Here is a 25,269-nt window from a genome sequence, read left to right on the forward strand (position 1 = left end):
TTAATTACATTATGATTTATGATTTTAGATTTATGGACTATGGTTAATGTTTGTTTGAGAGTTTGTCCACTAATAAAAAAGCACAGGGAATTTATATTAACCTTGAGTAATGTAAGATAGAACTTGTATCTAATAAATATATCTTAGGATAGGACTACGAGTACCGATGAGCAATGATTAATTCTTAATAATATTAAAAAAAAAAGAAAGAACATACTACTATTATTTTTTTTCATTAACAAGATATAATATTGTTAATGTATATATTATTATTGGGTATGGATTTTCCTCGGGATATTAGGAACTTTTTTGAGTTGAACTTTCGACATATATTATGTTACATAACAATAGTACATCATTTATGTAATTTGAATCATTTGATATGTCAGGGTATAAAAAGCCAGCCGTACTATTGACGTATTGGTTGTTACTAGTCTACTGTTCACTCTTATGTCAACTTAAAGCTGTTGAATATAACAATATTTATTCATGATTAATTATCGACTGTCAACACATAAGGACAAAATATTTTATCTCTCTCTCCGTCCTTTCTTCATTGTAACTTAATCATTTTGTGTTACTTAATCTCGTCAAGGTAGTAGGCACAACAATTGTGAATCCTGAGAAGCATCCATGATCTAGCTAAAGCTTAATTGTGAATAATTAAATTTAGCAACAGTAATTAAGAAACTAAACACATTCGAGGGGTAAGTAACGCCATCTAGTAGCTGGAAATAAGGGTACAATTTCATTTTCTGTAGTTTCTGTTTCTACAACATCTATGTAATAATAACATTAGGGATAGGACGTAATCACAAATATTTAGCTTATGCTACCATATAACATATTAATAATTAATATTATCGACGATGGATATAATTGCATGGTTATTTTCCGTACCGATCCTCAAGTTGAGTATCAAAATTGCAATTGCACTCTCCTCTCTGTTTCTTTTCGTACAAATTGCTCGCTGGCGAAAACAGGCTCAGTACAAAAACCCATTCGAGTCGAAAATATCAAGGAAGAAACCAGGTAATTTATAAAAATCCGTCGAAGTCTCATTTATTATGCATAAAACGTTATCATTTGTTAATATTTTGAAATTGTTTCATAGGGGAAAATAAAAAGAAAAGAAGATTTGATCCAAATGAACTTCCTCCATATCCTGAAGCCATTTTCATTGGGAGCGGCACAAGCTCTCTCATGTGTGCTAATATCATGTCCCGATCCGGATACAAAAATATAGTGATACTTGAGTCTCATGACACGGAAGTTGGAGGCTCAACCCATGTGTTCAACGAGTCCGGGTTTGAGTTTGATGTTGGAATTCATTACATAGGAGAGATGACAAAGAGATCTTTGGCGAAAAGTTTAGTGGATACACTTACAGAGAATAATTTAGAATGGGAGGACATGGGAGATCCTTTTGATTGTGTGTATACTTCCAAAGAATTACATCCTGTACATGTAGGGCTTCAAAATTGGAAGGAGTATTTGCTTAAGAAATTCCCAAAGGAAAGTGATGGAATTGAAACTTTTTTTGATAAATATTTGGATAAGCATACTTGTAAAAAATTCTCAACTACTCAATTCATTCTCAAGAGTATTCCTTTACTCATAGCAAATTTTTTAATCAAATTTAGAATCTTAGAGCTTTTTGGACTATGGAACGATAAAATATATAGAACCAGTGTCAAAGACTTGGTTGAAAGTTTAACTCAGGACAAAGATTTACAAAAACTTATGTGTTATTCTTGGGCGGACTATGGAACTCCACCAAACCTTGCTCCATGGGCTATGCAGGCTTTAATTTTTAAACATTTTGGTGAAGGTGGTGCGTATCCTGTGGGTGGATCTTCACGAATTGCTGAGTGTCTCATACCGGCTATTGAAGAGGCTGGAGGAAAGGTATTTTGCAATGCTCCAGTCTCTGAAATTTTATATAATGGTAGTAAAGTCATGGGAGTCAGGGTAATGAGAGGATCTTCTTCTTATGACATTAAAGCGCCCTTGGTTGTTTCTGGAGCAGGAATCCGAAACACTTTTAATTATCTCCTGCCACCTACTGTTAGTTCTTTATCCTATTATAAGGAAATGCTAAATCATGAATTAAAGGATCCAGGAATGTCAATGATGAGTATTTTTCTTGGCTTTGATAAGGCCCAAGAGGAACTTCAAATCAATAAATCAAATATATGGGCCCATTTTGGAGAAAGTCTTAATAGTGTTACTGAGTTTTTAGGACTAAGAGTTGAGGATATCGTCAACTCCAAGGAAAATCAAGTTCCACTATTGTTCATATCCTTTCCTAGCACGAAAGACTCTTCTCGCCTAGAGAATGAAGACCTTAAATACAAGAGCAGTTGTACACTCATAGGTCCAGCCAACTGGGAATGGTTTTCCAAATGGGATAAATACGAGGTTAAGAAAAGGGGTGATGAATACAATACTCTTAAAAGCCAACTTGGACAAAAATATATAGACAGACTCTTAGAGATATTCCCTAGTCTTCAACATCACATTAGCTACGTTAGAATGGGATCCCCTGTGACCAATAAAACCTATCTCGGTTCTCCGTTTGGCGAAATTTACGGACTTGATCATACCATAGAGAGATTCCATCCCAACAATATTGCCAAGTTGAGACCAAAAACAGACATACCTGGTCTGTACCTCACAGGACAGGATGTGTTAACTTGTGGATTTGTTGGAGCAGCCTTTTCTGGTGTATTGACTGCAAACTCAGTGCTTGATAGAAATATAATGAATGACTTATTAAGGCATCACCAAAGATCAGCCAGAGAGAAAGATGCAAAGAAAGACAAATGAGTGAAGTACATGATTATTCATTAATATAAATTTATTGTGGAGTAACTCATATTGTACTATAAAATACAATGTTCTAATACTAATTAAACAAAAGATATCTAAAGTAATTAAATATCAATACACAGATAATTAAAATGTGCACAAAAAGAAAGAAATAAATCAAATTTCTTTGTAATTAATAGTGCACAGTAAGTTAATTCTCCCCTGAAATAGTAGCACTTTATATTTGTAATATAATTTTATATAAAAAAATGTATGTTTCGTTTGGATCGATGGACTTCAATTTTTGCAAATCATTTATAAAAATAAATAGATTGATTGATCAGTTATAAATGAAAGAAGGGATTATGACTAACTGCATTCAACTCTTCACAATCCTTATCTACGATCTCTGCTTCTTGAACGTCGACGAGACTTACTCTTCTTTCTATGTTCCGAATAGCGTCTTAATTCATCCTGATAGTCAGGAGTACGAGACCTATCAGTGTCTTTCTTACTAAAATAATAAAAATAGTAGAAATGCAAGCCACAAATTAATTGATAATCGTGAATACCTCTTGTGCCGTCTATGACGCTCTCTAGAACTACTTCTTCGTCGACTTTTACTACTCTTATGATGATGATGTCTTGAGGAAGGAGACCTTTTTCTTTCACGGGAGCGTTTCTTTGGAGACTTATCTATTGAACCTGAGCGTCGGTGTCGTTTACTCTTACTGCTATCACGCCTCTCATGGGAAGAAGGAATAACTACGTTTTCATGGCTTGCTGGAAGATATTTGGGATATTTCTCCTTTACCTCCTCCTCTTCTACTTCTTCTTCCAACTCTTCTTGCTGGTGGTGCTGGTGGTTTGATTCTGAATACCTGGATTGCATATACTCATCTACCAGTTTCTAAAAGAGGCAAATAAAATTTAGAATAATGGAAATTACTCTAGAGTACAAATGAAATTCATACTTGTGTACTAACAGGTATCCTTGGAAATCTGGTGTCAAACCATTCCAGTTTAGTAAGCATTTGTTGGCACATTTCCCCGATCGTTTGAAGCTTACCACCTCCTGCCTTGCAATCGATTTCCTAAGACAAATGAAAAAAAGAAAGAAAGAGAAACTAATAAAAAAGTACAAAAATGAACATCATTTTTTTCATCATCAATTTGAAACCCTTTAAATAGTAATAATAATAATGAATAATAAAACGTCGGTTTTGAACATTAAAAGTACACATATAACCCCAAGGTATACAAAGACAAATTAAAAAAGCAATAATTATATGCAGTTTTACTATTACATAATATGTAAATACAATAATACATTTCTCAGAATGAATTTTATTCACGAATTTGTTTTCGGTCAACTTTAAAAGTGTTTGCGCATGAGAAATTCCCTAGTTTTGGGAGGATTTGGAAGAATATTTTTAGAATCTTCAAAATAAATGATAATTAATAATTAAAGAAAATTATTATCGTATGTGTACTTGCACTCGTACTAGGGAATTAATTAACTGTGAGACGGATGCAACCAAAGAATATTTTTTTCAACCAATTGATGGAAGGGACTCTTGCAATCACCTAAATATCCTGTTGAAGAAAAAAATAAGATAAATTGTGATCGATATAATGACTCGAAATTCAATGAATGTGAAAAAGTTCAAAAACATCTCCCAAAACTAGCAACTAACAACGATTTGAAAGTCTTTTATTACTCTTTCTTTCACAATTATTTAAAAGTCATCAATTGTAAAACAATTTTGACCTTATTGAAAGTTTTTTTTTTTTTTTAAAGAAAAGAAGGTTAATTATTACTCACCCTAATAAGAAGATCATTTTCCAAAACCTCACCGACATCGTTTAAATATATGTATAGATTATACACATACATGAAACCTCATATTGTAATTCTAATTTATTGTTTGTATATGAAATCAAATTTGTGAATTATAGATTTAATATTCTGTATAATTACATTGGCATAGTAATAAATGAAAACCGAGGGAAATCATCGTAAAAATCCATTAATTAGGGAAGGAGAAGAATAAGAAGAAAAAAGTGAGTTTGAACATACCTCTTCATCATCAAGATAGCCCTCAAACCAACTCCACAAGTCTCCAGGGGGCTGTGTATATCTAAAAATATTCAGAATGTTTAATATGACTCTTAATATATATTTATCTTTAATTAAGTAGACGTCAACACAAAAGCAATCTTAAAGAAAAATTAACAAAAAACTATTTTTTTTTTGATGGAATATACTTCATGAATAATGTATAAAGGTCCCATATTTAATTGACAACCTTCGTGGTCAATTATGAACTTCATATTCTGGGATGGGTTGAGATACTTCGGAATATTAGTTAGGATCTGTATTTGGCTCCGATATATGTAGCTTATTGATTATAACAGAATAATACCTCAAGTGTCCCCAAATGAGAGTCTTATTGAGGTATGAGGTATATTCCGAGAGAAAAAAATTGACATACGAGCTGGCCGAGAGTTGGGGAAGGGACAGGAGAGCAGTTTCAAATTTAGGTTTTTTTTTATTACTGATTTCTAATATGATAAATTGCATTGACTCACGATTTTTTTATGAAAACAAGCTCGGTTCTAGAACGAATTAAACTCGTATGTCAAAGTATCAAGATTTTTTTTTTTTGCGACCTTTTAATAGTAGTACAGGCGGATCCTTGGAAGGATGAATCAGAATAATGTATTAATATAATTGGAAGATAATAATAGGTAATTAGTTGAAGAATACAAAAACTGTTATCCAAACTATTTTGGGGAAAAAATCCTCGTTGCTTGGTTTGTTGTTGAGGGCCCAGAATGCTATTATTTGAACTTAAATGAAAGGAACAGGACTCAACTCACCTCACATACATGAATCCAAGGCCGCGGATATAGGGACTATCACAATGATTGAGCATGCCATTCACTTGCTTGCGCGTTAATTTAAGAGTGAATAGCTTGTAGAGAAGACAATATGCGGAGGAGACAATCCCTCCAGCCCCCACACCTCGAACACCGCCGCACATGCCAGTCTGTCCCGATGTTTTGCGGGATCCTCGTTCCCATGGTTCCAAATGACTAACTGAAAGTATTCATCAACATATGTACAATCATTGCGTTCATCAATCAATTCACGCACCTTTGTAGTAGATTTCATCAATCACTTCATGATAGGTTTTAAAACCAAAGAGATTCACTTTGAAATATGGAGAGCCCGTGATGTTGGTCCAAATCAGAGGATTCAAATTCATGGTCTGCTGATTGCCCCAAAAGGGCAGATTGTTTCCTTTGTTAGTCTTTTCTGAGACAACCGTGGAGTCCAGCGTTCCTTGCTCAGAGTCCTCACTTGGCTCCTTTGTTGCAACTTGAGTGGCGGCATAAGCCAACATGACCTGATTTGCCATGAAGTTATCCATCATCACCAATCAAAGTAAGTCAACCGAATGAGGTCCAAGTCCAAATATGAAATAATTGGAGAATTTAATATCTAGGAGACGAGGCTAATAAGAGTAATAACTTATTAAGTTATTATTAAGTAAGTAGTCTTTTGATTATAACTAAGAGACGAGCTAACTAGACGACCAAGAACGAGTGCGAGTTATTCAAGCTAGAAAGATAGAGTAGCTGCTTTAGCTCATGGAATCAAGAGCGCTGATATTATTCATATGAAATTAAAAAAGGAAGAAGAAGAAAGAGGTAGTGTTGGGAAGAGACAAACAAACGAAATGTGTACAAACTTTCCCACCCGACGATTACAATCCCTTTCCCCCTCTGCTCCGCTTGTCATCAGCAGAAAGGCACATTGCAAATTTGAATACGTCAGACAATTCGAGACGAAAGAGACTCTTCTTCCCAACACATGGGCCGTAGTTCGTGTGGATGGACGAGGGTTCCACGCTTTTGCTAACAAGCATGAATTTACAAAGCCCAATGATGTCCGGGCACTCAACCTCATGAATGCCGCTGCCAAAGTTGTCCTTGGAGCTTTTACGGATATCGTTTTGGGCTATGGGCAAAGCGATGAATACTCCTTTGTTTTCCGTAAAAGTGCGAATCTGTTCTCACGACGCTCGGCCAAAGTGAGTCTAGCATAGGATTTTATTGATACTGATTCATTCTTATTCATGATTATGACCTCTTTTGATAGATTGTAACAAGTGTTGCGAGTTTATTTGCCTCCAATTATGTCTACCTTTGGCCAGAGTACTTTCCAGATACAAAGCTCAAGTTTGCTCCATCATTTGACGGACGCTGCGTTTGCTATCCAAGCGATCAAAACATAAGAGACTATCTCAGCTGGAGACAAGCGGATTGTCATATTAATAACTTATACAATACTGTTTTCTGGGCTTTGGTTCAACAGGGCGGAATGACGAACAAGGAGGCCCAAGTATGACATATAAAGATCCACGATTCATGTTTCTTTCTAATTTCAAATTATTGCTTTAGGAACGGCTGAAAGGAACTCTTTCAGCGGATAAAAATGAAATCTTATACTCTCAATTCCAAATAAACTACAATAATGAGTCTCAACAGTTTCGGAAAGGGTCATTATTACTCAAGAAAAAAGTGTCTGTGCCCGTCGAGGTCCATGAAGGAAATAACGCGTCATCAGACTCTAAAAATGAGGATCCTTCTACTCCTTCTAAACACCAAAAATCTGGATGCAGGGACAGAGTAAAGATATTTGACCTCAATGTGGATATAATTGGTGATGAATTCTGGGAAAATAATGAGTATATTTATTCATTTTAATCAACTATATCCATATTATTCATTTTGTTGTTCAATCTGTCTTTGGAATTAAATAAAATCGGGTGCTTGATCATAATTTATCTAATTATAATAATTTGTCATCGAGGTTGCGAGTAAATATTTGAGCACTTCCTCATTTTATAGTACCTTTTTAGCACAAAATCAGCTACATATTTATTTTCGTCACTTCATTAGCCTTGTTCAGCTGATGTAAGGATATTGAAAGGTTGGACTCTTTTAGAAAATAGAAAAAAAATTGACGTCTTCAGTTAGATGAGACAGAGTTTATTGAAAACAAAATGTCAGCCTCAACCTCACTGTTGGCTCGTATAATTCCTCCACTCCGATCTGGCCTCATCTCTCGCTCATTATCGTCTAGCCTAAATCTTCGCTATGGTGATGATCCAGGACGTGCTCTTGATACAAAAGAAGTTCCCATGATTAAAGATTTTGGTAAACTTGAGTCAGAGATTGCTCACGATAATGCTCTTAAGGGCACGATAACACTCCCAGATAGGGATGAATCCTTGGTTGAGATCTCTGGAGTTCCCATTCAGGATCATATCAAGGGTCGTAGCGTCCGTGTATTTAGGCCAGCTAAGAGCGCCATGCAATCAGGTACGGCTGGTGTACGAAAGTGGAGACTTGAATTTGAAACACGAGAGCGGTGGGAAAATAATCTTATGGGTTGGGCCTCTTCTGGCGATCCCTTGAGTAACACGGTAGTTGAATTTGCAGAAAAGGAGGATGCTGTACGCTTTGTTGAAAAAAATGGGTGGCCCTATTGGGTTGATGATCCCAAAGAGCGATTACCCAAACCAAAATCATATGCTCTTAACTTCTCTTGGAATAAACGCACTAGAAAGTCTACAAAATAATGAAACACCACTTCAAGGATTACATTTGGTTTTTTGTTTGTTTTAGTCGTTTCCTTCATAAATAGGATATTTTATTATTTAAATATACAAATAAGTTCATAAACAATAACTTTATCTTTGACATCTCTATGGAAAATACATTTGAGTACTTCTGAGTAGAAGGGATCACTGAATAGATGCAGCCCCTTATTTGTACGTGAACTTTTTCTTCTTCTTTTAATTAAGTATTTTCTCAATTTGGATTTTGAAACCTTCAAAATATGTCCACTTATATCTTCAAACCAGAGGAAGTAAGCAATTTTTTTAGAATTTGCTCTAATACAAACAGTTAAGTTTCCTCGTCTTAGAATAGAATTGCTCCCCTCTCTGACAAGGACTTCTAAATTGGGCCATTCTTCAATATTAGTGGTAAGTACACGCTCGGATCGATTAATGAATGCCCAAGACTCAAGATTTTTTACACTTTTCAATACAGATATTGCTCTAGGATTATTGATGCTATCTTCTTTAGGAGGAACAAAGTCGTTCTGAAATAAAGTAATTGTTATATACCATAAAATGATGAGAAGAAAATACATTATATACTACTAAAAAACTCATAAGAGCGATGTTCCAATCCTCTAGTTGACTTTTAAGAGATTCAAAGACATGAGTGACGTCTGAGTCTAAACTTTCTCTCAGAGATTCTTCTGTATTTAGACACAACTCCGTAAACCATTTTTTTATGAGTTCAAGAATCGCCTCAGATATTCCGGAGGGTCGCAGTTTACTTCCTGTCGTGCTCTAATAGAGTATTGAATTGAATTTGGAATAATTACTTGGTATGTATTCATTAAACTAAAATTTCTGAAGAACAAAAGTTGCTTGGACCTCTAATTTTTATATAAGTTAATTGATATGAATATAAAGAATTATTCCAAATTCATTCTTGCTTTATTTAGTATGGAAGATAAAGAAGCAAAGTCGTGCACATAGCGCTGATACTCCGACTTATTCACTCTTGGAGGTCGTGCTCTTTCAAGTATTGTTTTCCCAGAGATGGCCAGGAGCTCCAAATCTGATGATGGTACAAATGTCTGTTCCTCCATTTCCCTCTTGTTAGATAGCAGACCAATCTGAGTTGACAGCCCCAGTGCAAGGAGATTTAGACCCTTCATTTTAGGTTCTGTAATGTAGGCAACCTTAATTCTTTCCGATATTTGTACAACATAAACGGTATGTGGGCTAATGGAGGAGATGTGAGTTTTAAGAAGAACACTATAGCATGCCACTGAGTAATTATCTTCATGTAAGAATGAGTCTAACTTGGTTGGATTTCTACTGAGTGTCATAACGAATATCACGTCTGAAGGATTCAACCCATGATTTTTCGATGCAACAATGGGATACATTGTGCTATTATTTCCAATTGCAATATATATTAGATGGGAATTGTTCCTGCTGTATCTCGATAATGTATTTGCCATGGTTTGATGGATTTGCTGCAACGATAATATTTTAATGACTAGTTATTTAACTCACAGACTATGGTGTTTACCTCATACAGAGACAAACATGGTAGACGAATTAGTGAATCAAATATTCTCATCAAATTATTCTCCATGATCTCCATTCCATCTAAAACATTTTTGAACAAATGAGCATACTCCAATGAAGTCTTCAAAATTTCTGGATTAGGGCCACATAGTTTTTTGAGATAATCTAAACACAAAGACGTATTCCTTTTGAGAGAGCTTTTTCTTCGACCCACTATAATAAAAACGTAATTCAGAAGTTCTGATATTACCAATTGGAAATCATTAAAAGAGGAGAGAGATTCATATCCAAAACCTAAATGAGACTTGAGAATTTTATGAGATGTGAGAAGAGGGCTAAATATATGCATTATAAAATTATGATCATGAGCTTTTTGGATGTCGTCTGGATAGAGAGCCTGTGCAAATGATGGCCGCAGATGCGAAAAAAGAACGTCATGAGAGGAGTTGAACAAAAAATATGAGCAAGAGGAATCTTCATTCATTTTAAACACTTCCTTTGGACTCGAACTATTACGTATACATGAAATGATATTATTTTCGTAGAAGATATGAAGTAATAATAAAAATAGACACTTGTGAGAAACAAGATATTTATAGAGAGGATCGGTGTTAAATGACAAAACCGCAAATGATAAAGTGTTTTTAATCCAAAAAACAAAAAATATTTTTATATAATAGATATATTATTTAAGATAGGCAGCTGAATGAAATAGTGATTATTTAAATTTAAAAGAATGAATAATTAATTGAATTGAGTTATTAAATGGTATTTTTACAATATTAATAATTTTTGTTTTTCACAGAAATGGAGATTGGACAATTCGTGTATGTAAGTACGCACATAAAATTGTAAAAAAGTAACTAAAATTGACTTTATATAATTATAAAAGCGTATAAAAATAACTTTGGTATATAGCTATGTCGAGTTGACAGAGAACTATTGTTCCAATGTTTATGACAGATCGTGTCTTGATCAAATAATATCAAATGTAATAGAAATAACGAAGTTTTCATTCATTCATTAATTGAATTGTGTATACGGATCAATTCAAATGAAGAGCTTACTCGGTCTTTTTGTGAGCATCCCCTCTTCGAAAAAGGCCAACCACCTTTTGCAAGCCTTTCCATACATATTTCCGCATATAGACTAGTTGACTAAATCCAGGCCATAAGAGAACAAATAGAGTACTTATATAAAAAATAAGAACGTTATCAACATTCATGCCAAGCCAGGAGATGCTTAGAAGAGTGGCAGCTGTACAAAAGAAGTGAGTGATGGGCCAATGATCCTTATAGTAGGATAGAAAAGAGTATACTTTGAAGGGGTAAGTACAAAGAATCGCCAATTCCTCACAGACTTCATCATATCGCTTTTCCTTTGACCCAGTCCAGACTAAATGTTCCTCCAATATCTGGAAATTATTGAACATTGTATTAATATAAAAAAATGTAAATAATTTAAGAAAAGGGTACCTGAGACATGATCCGTGGAACAAAGTAGTCAGCGCTCACAATAATCATACCAAAAACAGAGAAAAGCGTTACCATTGAGGGATCCCATAACCATATGATTGAGTAGAAAATGGACACCGCCAAAAGAATAATCCCTGGATAGTACTTTCTTTCCCATTTTAGAATGGACTCAGCTAATAAAATTATTTCCCGCCAATCAGAGAGGTGATATTTGATGGTTCCAGGAGTAACCTCCATTCGCTTTTTAGTCAATTACTTTAAAATGAAATAAAATGGCACTAGCTACCCTACAAAAAAAAAATCCTTGTTATTCCATTCAATTCTATGACATGAAATTGCATTAATCACACAAAAAGAAGACAAAAGCAGTATATATATAAAACCAGGGGGAAATTATAATTATTAAGAGGATTCATAATTATACATTTTATTTATTCATTTAATTATTTATATAATTCTACCTTAGTTAAAAAAATCCCGACGAAAAAATTCCTCATTAATTTAAAAGAAAACAATAGTTGAATGACGCAATACGGTAATAAATAGTATACATCAAAATAAAGCCCACATCTCCCGATAATTTACAATATATATTAATAATATAAATGATATTTTAAATATATACTTCTTTTGTGATGGAAACTCAATGAGAAACAATTCAACTACATGCTTACTTACCTACTTAGTCTCTAGGCCTTCTCCGTAAAGCAATGGATGGCGATAACTAGAGGATTCTATTTCACAAATACTTGCAAAATAGAATTTTTATTTTTGTCGTGACATGACGGCGCTATATTTATTTTGTAATATGATTATTTATCATGGCGGTATATATTTAGCTTTGGGGAATATCACGCACACTACAATATCAAAAGAAGGGATATATGCGATATGATTGTATTAATGGGGTTAAATAATAGACGAATTTGAAAGATAATATCTAATTATTGCACATTTCCACTAATGAGTAATTAGTAATGCAATATTTTTCAAGTAGTGAGAGGCTCTGTCTTAAAGGTTGCGTGATATTTTTGTCGTAGGGTTTTAATTTTTATCAACAAAATAATAATTGAATATTTTATTATTATTGAGCACTAGCTTCGATAATGTCAATCAATCATATTTTGGAGTTGCAAATTGCAAGCGCCTTTTAGGTCAACGGTAGATGTACTAGTAGTTATCCATGTTTGAATGGTAATTTAATGTCGGACCACTGATGAAATGTACACTCCAATCAGGTACATGGAATGCCTTACATCGATCTAAACATTTTTAGAATACATTTTTATTTTAAGGCCTGCCGGATTGAGGATTTTGGCTTCATTTCGCGTCCCTTCTTACAACGTCCCTTTTTGTGCAAAAATGAGCTCTACCAAAAAGAAAATTGCAGTTCTTCAATTAAACGTTAAGGATAATAAAGAAGATAACTTTCAAACCTCAAAAAGACTATTGGAAGAAGCAAAGAGAGAAGGAGCTGTTTTTGCATTTTTACCCGAATGCTTTGATTTTATTGGTGAAGACTCCAAGGTCTGGTTTTAAAAATGAAATAAAAATCATTGATTCACATTAACAAATACTAATAGGACTTAATACATTTAGATTATTTTAAATCGTCACTATAGAATATATATAATAGGTACATTAAAGGAAAACCGCGACTTTTCCCAAATTGGATTGCTAGTATTCTATTTTATATACTTCTTTACATCGAATATAAGCTATAATTAATTCTTAAATATAATATTTCCCTCCATTGCATGTTTTTCCAGTTTACGCTAGAAAATGCTGAGACAATTAATGGACCTCTCATTTCTAAATACAAGTCCTTAGCAAAATCCCTGGATTGGACCTATCTCTCGGCGGATTTCATGAAAAGATCAATGATGAAATGATTTCAAATACGCATTTGATCATCAACTCAGAGTAAGTTTAATTTTAGTATCCTAGTCACAGAGAAAATTCATTTGCTATACGAATATAAGAAAATGGGTAAGGTTGTTTTCACATTTTCAATCCTTCTCATTGGTAAAAACCAACTTAAGCACAGTTTAAGTATTACTCTATCTAATATATTGATACTTTCAGCAATTTAATCAGTCTTAAATAAATGAATAAGTCGGTTTATTTAATTAGCAGTCATTAGATGTATTACTTGGTAGAATAATAAGTTAGCTTATATATAACTCAATTTAAAAGTAATTTCGTTATATTATATTACTTATTAGAAGCAAAAGTAATAATATTATTTTATATTATTTCCTTTCTATTTTCTTGGATTTATGATACTGTAAATAATTTTGAATTGAAAAATTACAGTCTAACAAATTTTTCACAATTCAGTATCATCTTTTAAACTTGTGCCTCCTTTAATTCTCCATATGGAACATTATCCTTAATAAAACATAGAACATAGTCAGAGTTGCATTTCCTTAGTTATTAGCTTATTAAATTTTGATTTTTTGGAGTATCAAGAAAATTCGACATTTATAAGGTGTAATTTTTTCTTAAAACATTTAACAGAGGTGTGAAAAAGTCAGATTTTATACTTATTCTTTCCCCTAATCAGTTTTTGAACGTTGATTGGTTGAATTCCAATTATTTTTTGGTTAGGTGTGAACAATATCCAACAATTATTCAGTAATAATTCCATAGTTTGTAAGAATTGGCCAAATATTTACCAATTGATTTAGGGCCTTTTTTACTCTGTTTCTATTTGGAGGAAAGTTACACTAAATGTGACGATCTGCATCAACAAAAGTTCTCTCTCAAGACACCCTTTTTATTAGCCCATTAAACTGCCATTAATTTTGTCTTATGTAGGTGTGTCCTTTATTAATTATGGATAATTATTTGATTTTACCCTGATACTTTTAATGACTCATTTAAATTTATTTTTGACAAACAAATAAGAAATATATCATTTAAATAAATAATTAAATGAATCGAACTAATTCTTAATAAGTTAAGTGTAAACTTTTAAGTTTAATTAATTAATATTTTCATAGAGGGAAACTCGTTTCAGAGTATCGTAAACTTCATTTATTTGATGTAAACATCCCCGGTCGTGTATCTCTTCAAGAGTCCAAATACGTACTCCCTGGAAAACATCTTCCACCGGCTCCGTTCAACTCTTCAATTGGACGCGTTGGACTTTCGATCTGTTACGATCTTCGTTTCCCAGAAATAGCCCTCTATCTACGCCAAGCTCACAACTCTGATATTCTTACATTTCCTTCTGCTTTCACTGTACCTACGGGAGAAGCTCATTGGGAGGTCTTGCTCCGATCACGAGCAATTGAAACACAATGCTATGTAGTCGCCGCTGCACAAGTTGGGGTTCATAATGCAAAACGAGCATCTTATGGACATTCTCTTGTAATTGATCCATGGGGAAAAGTAATAGCTGATGGAGGAAGAGAGAAAGAAGGGATTTGTTTTGCAGAGATTGATTTGGATCGTCTTAAAAAAGTTAGAGAGGAGATGCCTGTGATGCAACATCGTAGAGAAGATCTATATGGTTTAATAACAAGTGAGGCCATGTCGTCTTTAAGCATGATCCATGACGAGTATAACTTCCACTTTGGAAAAGTAAGTCGAGTCTGTTGCCGAGAAATAATAATTTTTATGATTTTTCCCCAGATCTTCATTAAAGGCTCTTCTGTTGTTTTTGCATCAAAGCAATCCTACTGCTCTGTAAATAAATGTCCCATCCTTCCTGGGCATTTACTAGTCATGCCTCAACGCTTTGGTGCTGTATCCTTGAGTGACCTCACTGTCACTGAGATCTCAGATCTATTTCTTTCAGTGAAGAGAGCACAAATGCTGCTAAATAGATTTTATGGTGTTAGTTCAACCACTGTGGCCATACAGGATGGAATTGATGCAGGAAGAACAATTGATCATCTACACGTTCATATTTTACCCCGAAAATCTGGGGATTTTAAGAAAAAAGATGATATCTATACAGAATTGCAAGATCATGACAAAGAAAATGATCGAAAATGGAGAACAGAAGAGGAAATGAAAGAAGAAGCGAATGCATTCAGAGAGTTTTTATTAAAAGAGAAGCTTTGATACATATATGTTTGTCATATTATAGAAATTTTCAGATTTAGAATTTATATAAATCTAAACAAAATCCGAAATTGCTAAATAAAAAACATACTCACTTGTAAACAATTTAACAACTCTTGACAAAACTTTGTATATTAAATCAAACAACTGTACTGCACTAAATATATTATTACTTTTTCACATGATCAGAGAATCAATTACCTCATTCTTGATGTCATTACGTATTTTTGAGACGGTGTTATTTCCTGCAGTGCTGAACCATCTATTTACAATTAACGAAGTATAAGTAATTGTCTGATTATAAAAGTTATACAGCTTTAGAGCAAAAGACGAGCCTCTGACGCAGCTGTCTAGTCACTTCAAGCAATGTTATCCTTTTCTTTATAACTTTGATGCTGTCCACGACATGCGGTAGGCTACCAGAGCTAGTGGCGGTAGCTCTTTGAATGAACTTATAATCATTAGCCAGGTCTCCTGGTTGATTTTCTTCCCGCTTATCATTCTCATTTTCAGTATTACTGTTTGCGAGATACAATAAAGATATAATTAATCGATCATAATTTAAATGATAATGAACTTCGAACGATCAATCGAGGATGCCACATGTTTCAGCAAAATATATTCACGAAAAACTATTTAATTGCTATTACATGGGAAGTAAAAACGTTTATCAGACAGAAGTTGTTCAATTATAAATTTATTTTGATCCATTTTTTTTCTGTAAGTTCGAGATGGAAAATCTTGCAAAAAATATATTGATATACAAAAATATTATTATTTATAATGTATCGTATCAGCCAATCTTCTGCCTAGAAGTTACATAGTACAGAGGCAGATGAATAATAAATGTCTCCACAGTTTTTCATTTGTATTTACCGTTAACTCGTCTAAAAGCACTTCAACAGTTTCATCAGTTTGCTCAAAAGAACTAAAGGGAAAGAATGGGCATAAATATCACTTTTCTTTCCTTTCTGATTGGCTTCAAATTATGGACTATATACATAGAATGTTACCATTTTGAGCGTATTTATTTCCTTCACCAAACTTGAAAAATTTGGATTTATTAGGTAGTATCTATACTAATTCAGCAACGTTTGACTCTTTGTATGTCACAGTTTCATTTTTGAGTGTGCGCTTAATATCTTAGAACTGGGGGACGACTTGATCTAAGAAGTAACAATGTAGCAATGGACTTGTTTAGCTAAAGATCAGAGTGTCATATTGAAAAAGAAAAGAAAAAAGAGTATATATCTATATCATTAGAAGTTTGTCTGTTTGTTGACGCTTATAACTCCGAGCTATGCGGGTACTCCCGGTTTTATGTACTAAAATTAAATTGTATATACCTTTTATGACTCAACTTGGACGAATGCGTTTTTTCATAGATTGTCCATGGTAATAAATGATTCCTTTTTATCATGTGAGTTAGGGAACTTATTAGTCTTTCATAGGGTTTTTAAATTTTACGCTGAAACTTCGATATCACTCTTTCCTTTGGCCGGGAAAAATGACAGATTTAAGATTGGAAAAGGAAAACAGTTAGTGCGTGTACTCGTTTTTCTTTTTTTGTTCATCCTTTTATAGATCTTTCAAGTGTTAATCCAACTCTCTGAATGATGAACTCACCTATACTATTGATGTAATTTTTAAAAATTGCTTAGTAAAATAAATATTTATGTTCTAAATATAATTACAATATTTTCCACGCACTATTGCTATTTTAAATGTTGAAAACTTTCTTATTTACAGCAATAATTAATTTTCTTCGTATAAAATCAGAAAAAAGGCAGTTGATGTTCACAAAGATCTTAATTCAGTAGTACTTTAAGTTTCACTCCCACCTTTTAGTGGTATCCTAGAAATGACTATCCCTAGAGTCCTTTAGTTTGCTCATGCCATATTGACTATTGATAACCCGTCGGCTTAGGACTATCAATTGTTTAAAAAAAACATTTAAAATATGTCCACTTATTTAAAAAAGAATAATAATTGAAAAACCTCCATTCAATTAGGGTAACATAAAACTTCATTTCTAGATGTAATTGGTAAATTGTTTTAAATTCATTTGAATTTATGACTCCTAATTAATCCATAAATAATATATTAAGCTTATTTTTATTATAATGTATATTTGTATTCATGCAAATTCAAGCTACAATACGCATTTCTTTGCAAAATTAGATATCTATGTTAATTGCTGATTAAGATTATATATTTTTTTTTTTTTGCTATATATATTAAATCAAATATCAATGAGTTTTTGCACTAGAAGAGTTATAGTTCCATTTCTAAGACGGTATACGAATAAAATATGGAATTAACTGAATTTTGAACAAACACAGTTTCGATTGATTGGTCAAAACAGGTAATGAATGTATAAGGGGGGCAATTTGGTTTCTCTCAACTTTTAACAAGGTTCTAGGAGTGTTACTTCAGCATGTTATTAGATTAACAGGGCGTCCACTTGAATGGGGTCTAGCCGCCCAAATATCCTAAAAAATTAGTCATTCAATTTTATTTCCAATAAATTTAATTCTACAATTTATTTTACAAAAATTAAATTTTCTTTGAATGGCTATCGATTTTTGAAAAAAAGAAATTGAAATATATAAAAATTTTTTTTTTTTAAATTAAATTTTTATGTGAATAGCTATAAATTTTTGAATTAAAAAAAAGTTATAATAATATTTCAAATTTTTTTTTTAAAATTTTTTCCAAAAAATTTAATATTATAAATTTTATTAACGATTTTTTCCATATATTTTAATTTTTGTGAATAACTATGGATTTTTGAAATTTTTTCAATAAAAAACCGAGCCTTTCGTTATATATAAACCTGCGGACACCCCTGAATAACCACGTATTTGTGCTTCATTCTCTGATTTTACAGCGTCTCATTAATTTTTTTAATGTTCATTATTTTTCTTCTGAAATTCAAGTATGAACTTAGATTCTAATTTCCTTTTTATTTTATAAAAGTATATTTATTTGTAATTAATTTGAGTGTCAAATACTGTTTATTAGTTATGTATTCAGTGAGATATTAGTATTTGAAGTCAAAGAGTAGTTTTTTTTACTTTTTTTTTTTTTGGGGGGGATCGGGGTGCTTGCTATCTAATGCTAGTCGAGGCAAAAAAATCAAATCTTAAAGTTTTCTCTTCAAGCTGATTAATATACTAAAAAGTGAAAAATGTGCCATCTAACCCCGTTCTTCCTCAAATATTTATTTTATTAAGGGAAAAATATAGTCCGATTTAATATAAAAGTAAATGTCTTATTTCATTCCAGATAATTACATGATGAAGGTGAATTTCCATATCTATCGTACGTGTATGTACATAGAGTGTATACGACACGCCGTATTTCATAATGGACAATATATTCAGAGGTGTTCGCAAGATTAAATTTTTTAGGCTTTGGTTTTTGAATTTTTGAAAAAATAAAGTCCAAATAATTAAAAAATTTTGAAAAAAAAATCCAGAAATCCTCAGCTGTTTACAAAAAAAATATTTTTTTTTGGAAAAATATTAAAATATTAAATTTCTTCTAGCTTTAACGAAAATAAATTTAAAAATTCATTTTTTAGAATAAATTTTTTCATTTTTTGAAAATAAATTTAAAATATTAAATTTTTTGAAAATAAATTTAAAATATTAAATTTTTTGAAAATAAATTTAAAATATTAAATTTTTTGAAAATAAATTTAAAATATTAAATTTTTTGCTCTGCTGCATAATTTAACCGAATGACCTTTTTTTAAGAAAATAAATCATAACAAAAAAAAAAATACGCCTAATTTCGCAGAAAATGTATTCATCCTGACCCAAAATTTTTCTAGTAAAAATGCAAAAATCCTTTATTGAGTATAACTACTCCAGCCAACCCTAGCGGATGCCCCTGTTATTCTTCTAAACTTTACATATTATAAAACTATGCAACAGTATTTTTGCAGGCAGACTAAAATCCACATTTAATTTTTCTTTTTTAAGGCAGAGAAAGCAAAAATGACAATTAAAACCTTCATTTGTAGTAGGTTTGGTCTTTAAAACCTTTTTTTAAATTTTAGAAAATCCCGTATTTAGAGTATAATTTTGATTCAGTCACATTTACAAATAGGAAATATTTATATGTGATAGATTTTAACTATATATGTATGCTTTTGATGGATATATTCCGTTAAAATTTTAATTTTCTTATAAAATATTTAATAAATAAGTAATATAAGGTTGCGTGAAAAAATGTTCCGAAATTAAATATAATTAAGTCGATTCTTTGACTAATCGTAATAATATATTAGATTAATTTATACATTTATTAAAGATTAAGTCTACTAATAGCCTTATTTTGGAAATTTATCTCGCAATCTTTTTATACTTCTTTTTTAATGAATATTTCATAAGAAAATTAAGAGTTAAACGGGAAAAATCTATCAAAATCAAACGTTATTTTGGAGAACAATTATTTTGAAGTTGTATAATAAGGTTTATTCTTTAGTTTTAACTATAATATAAAAAGATTAAAGAACAAATATTAGCTGCTAAATACGATCCTTCATTTTACTTAATTTTGTATGATTAGACACATTTTGTATTCAGGATAACTTAATAAAAAATTTATATTTAGAATGGTTTCATGCCTGTTATGAGTTGTTATTACCTTTAATTTTCATCTATATAGTTTTTTTACATCGAAATATGGTTGTCTGGAAGACCAATGATCGAAAATATGGAACAAATAATTGAAATCGTCAAGGCTGTTCGGATCTTTTGACGTAATTATTTGGGACCCTAAGTTTCGGATAGAGATACGATACTTGCCACAAATTTATTTAAGTTGGAACTTAAATAAAATAGGATCCGGGAAAAAGTTAAATTTCTACTCAATCGTAACTATACTCTGAAAAGGTGATTTAAAAACAAAATACTCTAAGGCCAAACCTATTCCAGTTCAAGGATTTAATGGTTATTTTCGGATTCTAAGGCTTAAAAACAGTAATAAATGTGGTTTTTAGTCGGCGGGTATTCCAAGATCGGAGTTTTGTTGCATAGTGCAATCTCCAAACCTCAAGAATTCTCATATTCAAAATGGTGCATGGCATTGCATCACTTAGATAAAAATTTATGGTATAAATGTATTTTGTTGTCAGCTGTCGATTTTTCTGCTCCACCCTTATATATGTTTTAAATGTTGATTGGTTACATTCAAAATGATTCTTGTTGAACTATGAACAATTCCAAACAATAATGATTGAATAATAATTTCATAGTTGAGAAGAATTGGCTAACTAACACCAACTGATTTTGGCCATTCCCCTCCCCCTTACTCGTTTCTTTTTAAGGAAAGGCTGCTCGATATAATAAACGCAACAATGTGGAAGATTAAAAAATTTAATCCATCGAGGCATTTTTACTCCTATTAATATGAAATTGTTTTAAATAAGATACTTAGTTACTCGGTACTTGAACTTGAACTCAGGGTGTGTAGGTTTCATTCAGGGATGCACCTAGATAAGGGAGTATACATTAAGAGGGTGGTTTGAAAAGTTTCCGACCTCAATGTGAAGATGGTAGCCCTTGTAAATAAAAGTTAGTCACATCTAAAGCACTTTAGGGAAAGAGCGATCAAGGAAAAATAAACAATTCAATCTAAAAATAAGGAAGACTATGTTCCTAACGTAGTCGCCCTTATTCTTCTCTTTTCACTAAGGGGAGACTGAATCTTTTACCCAAACCCTGGCTGGGTGATTAGCTGGACGAAACATGTAGTAGCTTCTATTTTTAAGCCAATCAGAATTGAGAACTAACTAAACCTTACCTTCCTTGCTTCTTTGCCTAGAGTTCTTTAGTCACATCTATCTAGTATCTGTTGTTTAAAACTACTCAACAAGTTTCAATCATTATTGTTATGTAACAGTCGTTTGAGTTAGTTGATGTGAGTGTGTGTTGACAACGCGACAACGCACTGTCTCACACCTCAGGGGTTGCCATAGCAAAAATCCACAAATTACGGTTTGAACTGCTTGACCATCCACCTTACTCACCAGATCTAGCCCTAAACGACTTCTTTTTGTTCCTTCATCTAAAAATTGCACTCAGCACTCTGAACAATTATTTTGTAGAGTGCTATTTGGGCGGGTTACAGAGATGTGAAGACGACTGTGTAGAGTTACGAGGAGACTCTTCAAAAATAAAACTTCAGAAAAAATGTCTTGTATCATTGTTTGGTCGGAAAGTTTTCACACCACTCTCGTATGTATATGGACTTCAAAGACCATTCTTGTGCCAGGTTGAGTAATTATAATGCGAATATGTTTACTTGTACATAATCACTGCAATTCCTTCCTACCAATTAAAGGAAAATTTAAAAATAATATATTTCGAGGTTTGAAGATTATAATATACATAGTTCATAGAAATAAATTATACGACATTTCATAACGAAATTAAGTACTTTTAAACGTCAAACGGTCGATAAAGATGTAGAGACTCACCTTCACATGATTCATGTATAAGTTTCTTTCCACCCATTTGTGCTATATAATATTTTGATATCAATATTAATATTTTAAAAACCCCTAAACTTCTTTTCTTTTTCGGTCGAGGAGGCTTCAAGATGAACATTTAAACATTTATTTTGTGTCAATACACATATTTATAATATTATAATTTTTCCACGGAAATCTAAATTAAATTGAAAAATTAGATAAATTAATTAGATTGTATTCTTCAATTAATAATTTATCTCCTTATGTATTAGTTAATTAACTATCTACCTTAATCGTTCAACATTTTGCTCATTCACCATTTTTCCCTACTAGATATCATCAAAGACAATGTCCACATTAATTCTAAGTAAAATGAAAGCTCTTTTCGAGTCACGACCCTTCTCTGACATTACCTTTTTGGTTGGCGAAAACAAAGGAGAATCTCCTCAGAATATTTCGGTCCATAGAGGTGTATTAGTGTCTGCAAGCCCCATTTTTGCACGAATGTTTAATGAAGAAATTAAGGGAAGTAACAAAGAGGAGATCCATGTTCCGGATGTGGTACCATCTGCTTTCGATAGTATGTTAAAATGGATTTATACTGATGAGATTGAGTTAAACTACGAAAACGTAATTCCTATTTTATATTGTGCAAAAAAATATAGACTTCCCATGCTAAAAGTGGCATGTGATACATATATACAAAATAAGGTCAAGCTCAAAGATTTGTGCGAAATCTTTTATCAAGTCAGGCGTCATGAGATTTCCGAATGTCAACAATGGATTGAGAATTGGCAGTTACTTGATCCATGTGATACCCTCACCTCGAATTCATTTCTACGAATTAAAGACAACAGAGTAATTAAGGATATTTTATCCATAAATCAACTGGATCTGGATGAATTTCGAATTTTGGCTGTGGAAGTACGTTGGGCTTCTGCTCAGAAAAAAGAGAATGAGGATAATAGAGGGAAAACTTTAAGAGAGATCCTCGGCCCTGCTCTCTACTCCATTCGTTTCCCTCTTCTTAACTCATCCGAATTTGTGGAACATGTTATGCTCTTAGAACTCTTAAATGACGAAGAGATTGGAAGTGTACTCAAATACATCTATAGAAAAAAGAAATCTGATCCAACAAACTTCTCTACAAAACCACGACAGCGTCAATGTATTCGATTTGAAATGAAAGTTGTTAAATTCCTAACGTCTACACAACACTCCATATGTTTCAAAGTGATTAAACCTGTAAAAGTTCATGGCTTTGGTGTTTTTCGACCTATAGAAGTGAATACGAAATTAAGGGGAACAATATAACAGCAGTCTCTCATATCAAGAAAAACTGTGATATTAAGCCACATTAATGTAACTAGCAATTCGTTTTTTGTAAGCTTTGATAAGCCTATAACAATATCTCCTAATGCTCTTTATATTGGATCGATATTATTTGACAAAGCCTCATTAAACAAATATTGTTGGTCAAGAAGAAAAGGAATTCAGAATAAGAATGTAACTGGAGTTCAATTTGAATTTAAAAGTGAATATTTCTCTGACTGTAAATCGACTGTAAAAAAGGACAAATTAGCTGTATCTCATTTAGTAGGATACATTAATGGCTAATGTTGTGTCTATCTTGATTTATGACTGAACTCTTCAGTCCAGTCCAGTTCCGTCGTGAATATTAGTCCTAAAACTGATAATGTTGGGTCCTTGATGATGCCACTTAACCTTATTTATTTTATTTTTTAAAATCAGTTCTAGTACTGATGGTTCGAAGAACCGTTCCTAACATTGGACTGGACCGAATAAAAAAGAACTGACTCAACACTATTAATTAAGGGAATCAAAACGTGTTCATAAATGACCTTTTTTGGACGATTGAACGTTATTTTCTTGTATAGATGAATAAAATACAAAATACAAGGGTGTCTACATGGGGTGAGCTAGCGGGGGCTGTAGCCCACCAATTTTAGGAATTGTTGCTGTTTACTAGAAATTTGTCATCATTGGGGCAAATAATGCAGCAGAACAAAAAAATTATTGTTTTATGAATAGCTATATCTTTTAAAACTTTTTTCCGAAAAATTTAATTTTCTGTCAATAACTATAGACTTTTTGAAAAAAAAATTATTTCCTCGGAATAACTATAGATTTTTAAAACTTTTTTTCAAAAAATGTAATATTCAAAATTTAATTTTTTAAATTTTTTTGCAAAAAATTAAATTTTTTTCTGAATGGCTATGGATTTTATAATTTTTTTTTCAAATAATTTTTATTTTTGAAATTTTTTTCAAATAGTTATAATTTTTGCATTTTTTTCGATTTTTAAAAAAAACCAAGCCCCTCCCCAAAAACAAATTACTGAGATCGCCTCTGAAATATCGTACCATGTCAAATTCTAAAGTTTTGTCATTTCATTACAGTTTAATGTACATTTAATGATTACTATCTATGTAATGTCTCACAGCAAATTACTGGACTATGAAATGGTCGTGTGTGAAATATGTATTCTATGTTATATTGCAATGATCTAAATACATTTTGCTTTCTTATTTTTATTCATAAAAAATTTATTAAAATCTGGATTTTATTTAAAACATTATGTTGAATGTAGTTAAAATCAACGAAATTCAGGAGTATACTTGTAAACATGCAAGGTAGTAATTTCTTGTGGCCTCGAAGTCTAAAATAGGTAATAAATGAGGTTTCAACACTTTGAAATAATGTAATAAAATATCTAAGCTAAAGTTTATGTACTATACAGGCTTTATACTCTGGATATAACGAACCTGTTATATATATATATAAAATCTTGAGGGTATAGAAAGCATAAGGTAAATCAATATCCGAGACAGTCTTAGGGCTTCTTGGCTTAGAATAACCTTTACACAAGGGTTGGCTGATTTAAATCAAGTTTTTATTAGAAATGGAACCTTATTTTTATAAGGAATTGTATGACCTTTTTTTATAAATGATGATGATTTGGAATTAGTAATAGCTTATAAAGGCAGATTTTATTACTATAATCAAATCAGTTGACAAGTTGATGTTACAACAAAATTTCCGATTTAGTAATTATAATCATTGATATTTACAAGAAAAAACCTCTTATCAGGGGGATTAACACCATATCATATAAATTTAAACTGTCAAGCCTTACTAATCCGCAGATGCCCTAGAATGCAAATAAGTCAAACTTGTATGAATCCGTATTATAAAGGGAACTGAAAAAGCAACT

The 25,269-nt window shown here is 32.1% G+C and overlaps 8 protein-coding genes across 17 annotated transcripts; 5 read left to right on the forward strand and 3 right to left on the reverse strand.

Annotated features, from left to right (window-relative positions):
• Nucleotides 1–381: 381 nt before the first annotated feature.
• Nucleotides 382–2,922, forward strand: LOC121124288 (all-trans-retinol 13,14-reductase). 3 transcript variants are annotated; one of them, XM_040719448.2, is made up of 3 exons: nt 408–707; nt 762–1,032; nt 1,115–2,922. In XM_040719448.2, exons 2-3 carry the CDS (start codon nt 870–872, stop codon nt 2,827–2,829), a joined length of 1,878 nt encoding a protein of 625 aa, XP_040575382.1. In that variant the 5' UTR covers nt 408–707; nt 762–869; the 3' UTR covers nt 2,830–2,922. The 3 variants fall into 3 exon arrangements, with proteins under 3 accessions (XP_040575388.1, XP_040575382.1, XP_040575392.1); XM_040719458.2 differs by having other exon boundaries at nt 438–707; nt 800–1,032; XM_040719454.2 differs by having other exon boundaries at nt 382–1,032.
• LOC121124310 (pre-mRNA-splicing factor 38B) lies at nt 2,843–6,387 on the reverse strand. Its single transcript, XM_040719466.2, has 6 exons — nt 5,972–6,387; nt 5,695–5,914; nt 4,892–4,952; nt 3,786–3,905; nt 3,384–3,721; nt 2,843–3,325 (listed from the first exon to the last, which is right to left on the reverse strand). Exons 1-6 carry the CDS (start codon nt 6,249–6,251, stop codon nt 3,208–3,210), a joined length of 1,137 nt encoding a protein of 378 aa, XP_040575400.1. The 5' UTR covers nt 6,252–6,387; the 3' UTR covers nt 2,843–3,207.
• A 95-nt stretch (nt 6,388–6,482) lies between these two features.
• Nucleotides 6,483–8,574, forward strand: THG (tRNA-histidine guanylyltransferase). The gene is made up of 3 exons (XM_040719489.2): nt 6,483–6,911; nt 6,980–7,222; nt 7,282–8,574. Exons 1-3 carry the CDS (start codon nt 6,498–6,500, stop codon nt 7,585–7,587), a joined length of 963 nt encoding a protein of 320 aa, XP_040575423.1. The 5' UTR covers nt 6,483–6,497; the 3' UTR covers nt 7,588–8,574.
• On the reverse strand, nt 7,872–10,511 carry HPS1 (Hermansky-Pudlak syndrome 1 protein). Its single transcript, XM_071891131.1, has 4 exons — nt 10,003–10,511; nt 9,398–9,946; nt 9,051–9,248; nt 7,872–8,992 (listed from the first exon to the last, which is right to left on the reverse strand). Exons 1-4 carry the CDS (start codon nt 10,483–10,485, stop codon nt 8,540–8,542), a joined length of 1,683 nt encoding a protein of 560 aa, XP_071747232.1. The 5' UTR covers nt 10,486–10,511; the 3' UTR covers nt 7,872–8,539.
• ND-18 (NADH:ubiquinone oxidoreductase subunit 18) lies at nt 7,887–8,640 on the forward strand. The gene has a single exon (XM_040719523.2). The coding sequence runs from the start codon at nt 7,887–7,889 to the stop codon at nt 8,463–8,465; it is 579 nt and encodes a 192-aa protein (XP_040575457.1). The 3' UTR covers nt 8,466–8,640.
• Nucleotides 10,512–10,632: 121 nt separating the features above from the next.
• On the reverse strand, nt 10,633–12,290 carry Arl6IP1 (ADP-ribosylation factor-like 6 interacting protein 1). 3 transcript variants are annotated; one of them, XM_040719498.2, is made up of 3 exons: nt 12,155–12,290; nt 11,477–11,763; nt 10,633–11,415 (listed from the first exon to the last, which is right to left on the reverse strand). In XM_040719498.2, exons 2-3 carry the CDS (start codon nt 11,711–11,713, stop codon nt 11,065–11,067), a joined length of 588 nt encoding a protein of 195 aa, XP_040575432.1. In that variant the 5' UTR covers nt 11,714–11,763; nt 12,155–12,290; the 3' UTR covers nt 10,633–11,064. The 3 variants fall into 3 exon arrangements, with proteins under 3 accessions (XP_040575432.1, XP_040575449.1, XP_040575441.1); XM_040719515.2 differs by having other exon boundaries at nt 12,159–12,277; XM_040719507.2 differs by lacking the exon at nt 12,155–12,290 and adding an exon at nt 11,938–12,058.
• Nucleotides 12,291–12,548: 258 nt separating this feature from the next.
• On the forward strand, nt 12,549–15,730 carry NitFhit (NFT-1 protein). Its single transcript, XM_040707332.2, is given in 6 exon segments — nt 12,549–12,714; nt 12,772–13,003; nt 13,246–13,323; nt 13,326–13,399; nt 14,482–15,064; nt 15,116–15,730. Coding segments are annotated over 6 exon segments (1,419 nt in total). The 5' UTR covers nt 12,549–12,697; the 3' UTR covers nt 15,551–15,730.
• Nucleotides 15,731–17,797: 2,067 nt separating this feature from the next.
• On the forward strand, nt 17,798–24,825 carry LOC121124378 (BTB/POZ domain-containing protein 6-B). 6 transcript variants are annotated; one of them, XM_071891136.1, is made up of 5 exons: nt 17,807–17,915; nt 18,839–18,938; nt 20,228–20,413; nt 21,779–21,835; nt 22,368–24,824. In XM_071891136.1, the coding sequence occupies exon 5, from the start codon at nt 22,383–22,385 to the stop codon at nt 23,346–23,348; it is 966 nt and encodes a 321-aa protein (XP_071747237.1). In that variant the 5' UTR covers nt 17,807–17,915; nt 18,839–18,938; nt 20,228–20,413; nt 21,779–21,835; nt 22,368–22,382; the 3' UTR covers nt 23,349–24,824. The 6 variants fall into 6 exon arrangements, with proteins under 6 accessions (XP_071747242.1, XP_071747234.1, XP_071747238.1 ...); XM_071891146.1 differs by having other exon boundaries at nt 18,839–18,855; XM_071891141.1 differs by lacking the exon at nt 18,839–18,938 and having other exon boundaries at nt 17,798–17,915; nt 21,779–21,798; nt 22,368–24,825.
• Nucleotides 24,826–25,269: the final 444 nt, after the last annotated feature.

The sequence above is a fragment of the Lepeophtheirus salmonis genome, chromosome 1, assembly GCF_016086655.4.
Source record: "Lepeophtheirus salmonis chromosome 1, UVic_Lsal_1.4, whole genome shotgun sequence".
Classification (NCBI taxonomy): Eukaryota; Metazoa; Arthropoda; class Copepoda; order Siphonostomatoida; family Caligidae; genus Lepeophtheirus; species Lepeophtheirus salmonis.

Coding starts and splice junctions, on each gene's coding strand:
- LOC121124288 (XM_040719454.2), top strand. CDS start 870: ATGGATATAATTGCATGGTTATTTTCCGTACCGATCCTCAAGTTGAGT. Junction 1,033..1,114: donor AATATCAAGGAAGAAACCAG/GTAATTTATAAA, acceptor ATTGTTTCATAG/GGGAAAATAAAAAGAAAAGA.
- LOC121124310 (XM_040719466.2), bottom strand. CDS start 6,251: ATGATGGATAACTTCATGGCAAATCAGGTCATGTTGGCTTATGCCGCC. Junction 4,953..5,694: donor CTTGGATTCATGTATGTGAG/GTGAGTTGAGTC, acceptor GAATATTTTTAG/ATATACACAGCCCCCTGGAG. Junction 3,326..3,383: donor CGTCATAGACGGCACAAGAG/GTATTCACGATT, acceptor TTATTATTTTAG/TAAGAAAGACACTGATAGGT.
- THG (XM_040719489.2), top strand. CDS start 6,498: ATGAAATTAAAAAAGGAAGAAGAAGAAAGAGGTAGTGTTGGGAAGAGA. Junction 6,912..6,979: donor TCTCACGACGCTCGGCCAAA/GTGAGTCTAGCA, acceptor CTCTTTTGATAG/ATTGTAACAAGTGTTGCGAG. Junction 7,223..7,281: donor TGACGAACAAGGAGGCCCAA/GTATGACATATA, acceptor TTATTGCTTTAG/GAACGGCTGAAAGGAACTCT.
- ND-18 (XM_040719523.2), top strand. CDS start 7,887: ATGTCAGCCTCAACCTCACTGTTGGCTCGTATAATTCCTCCACTCCGA.
- HPS1 (XM_071891131.1), bottom strand. CDS start 10,485: ATGAATGAAGATTCCTCTTGCTCATATTTTTTGTTCAACTCCTCTCAT. Junction 9,947..10,002: donor CATGTTTGTCTCTGTATGAG/GTAAACACCATA, acceptor TTATCGTTGCAG/CAAATCCATCAAACCATGGC. Junction 8,993..9,050: donor CTCTTATGAGTTTTTTAGTA/GTATATAATGTA, acceptor ACTTTATTTCAG/AACGACTTTGTTCCTCCTAA.
- Arl6IP1 (XM_040719498.2), bottom strand. CDS start 11,713: ATGGAGGTTACTCCTGGAACCATCAAATATCACCTCTCTGATTGGCGG. Junction 11,416..11,476: donor TTCCACGGATCATGTCTCAG/GTACCCTTTTCT, acceptor AATAATTTCCAG/ATATTGGAGGAACATTTAGT.
- LOC121124378 (XM_071891137.1), top strand. CDS start 22,383: ATGTCCACATTAATTCTAAGTAAAATGAAAGCTCTTTTCGAGTCACGA.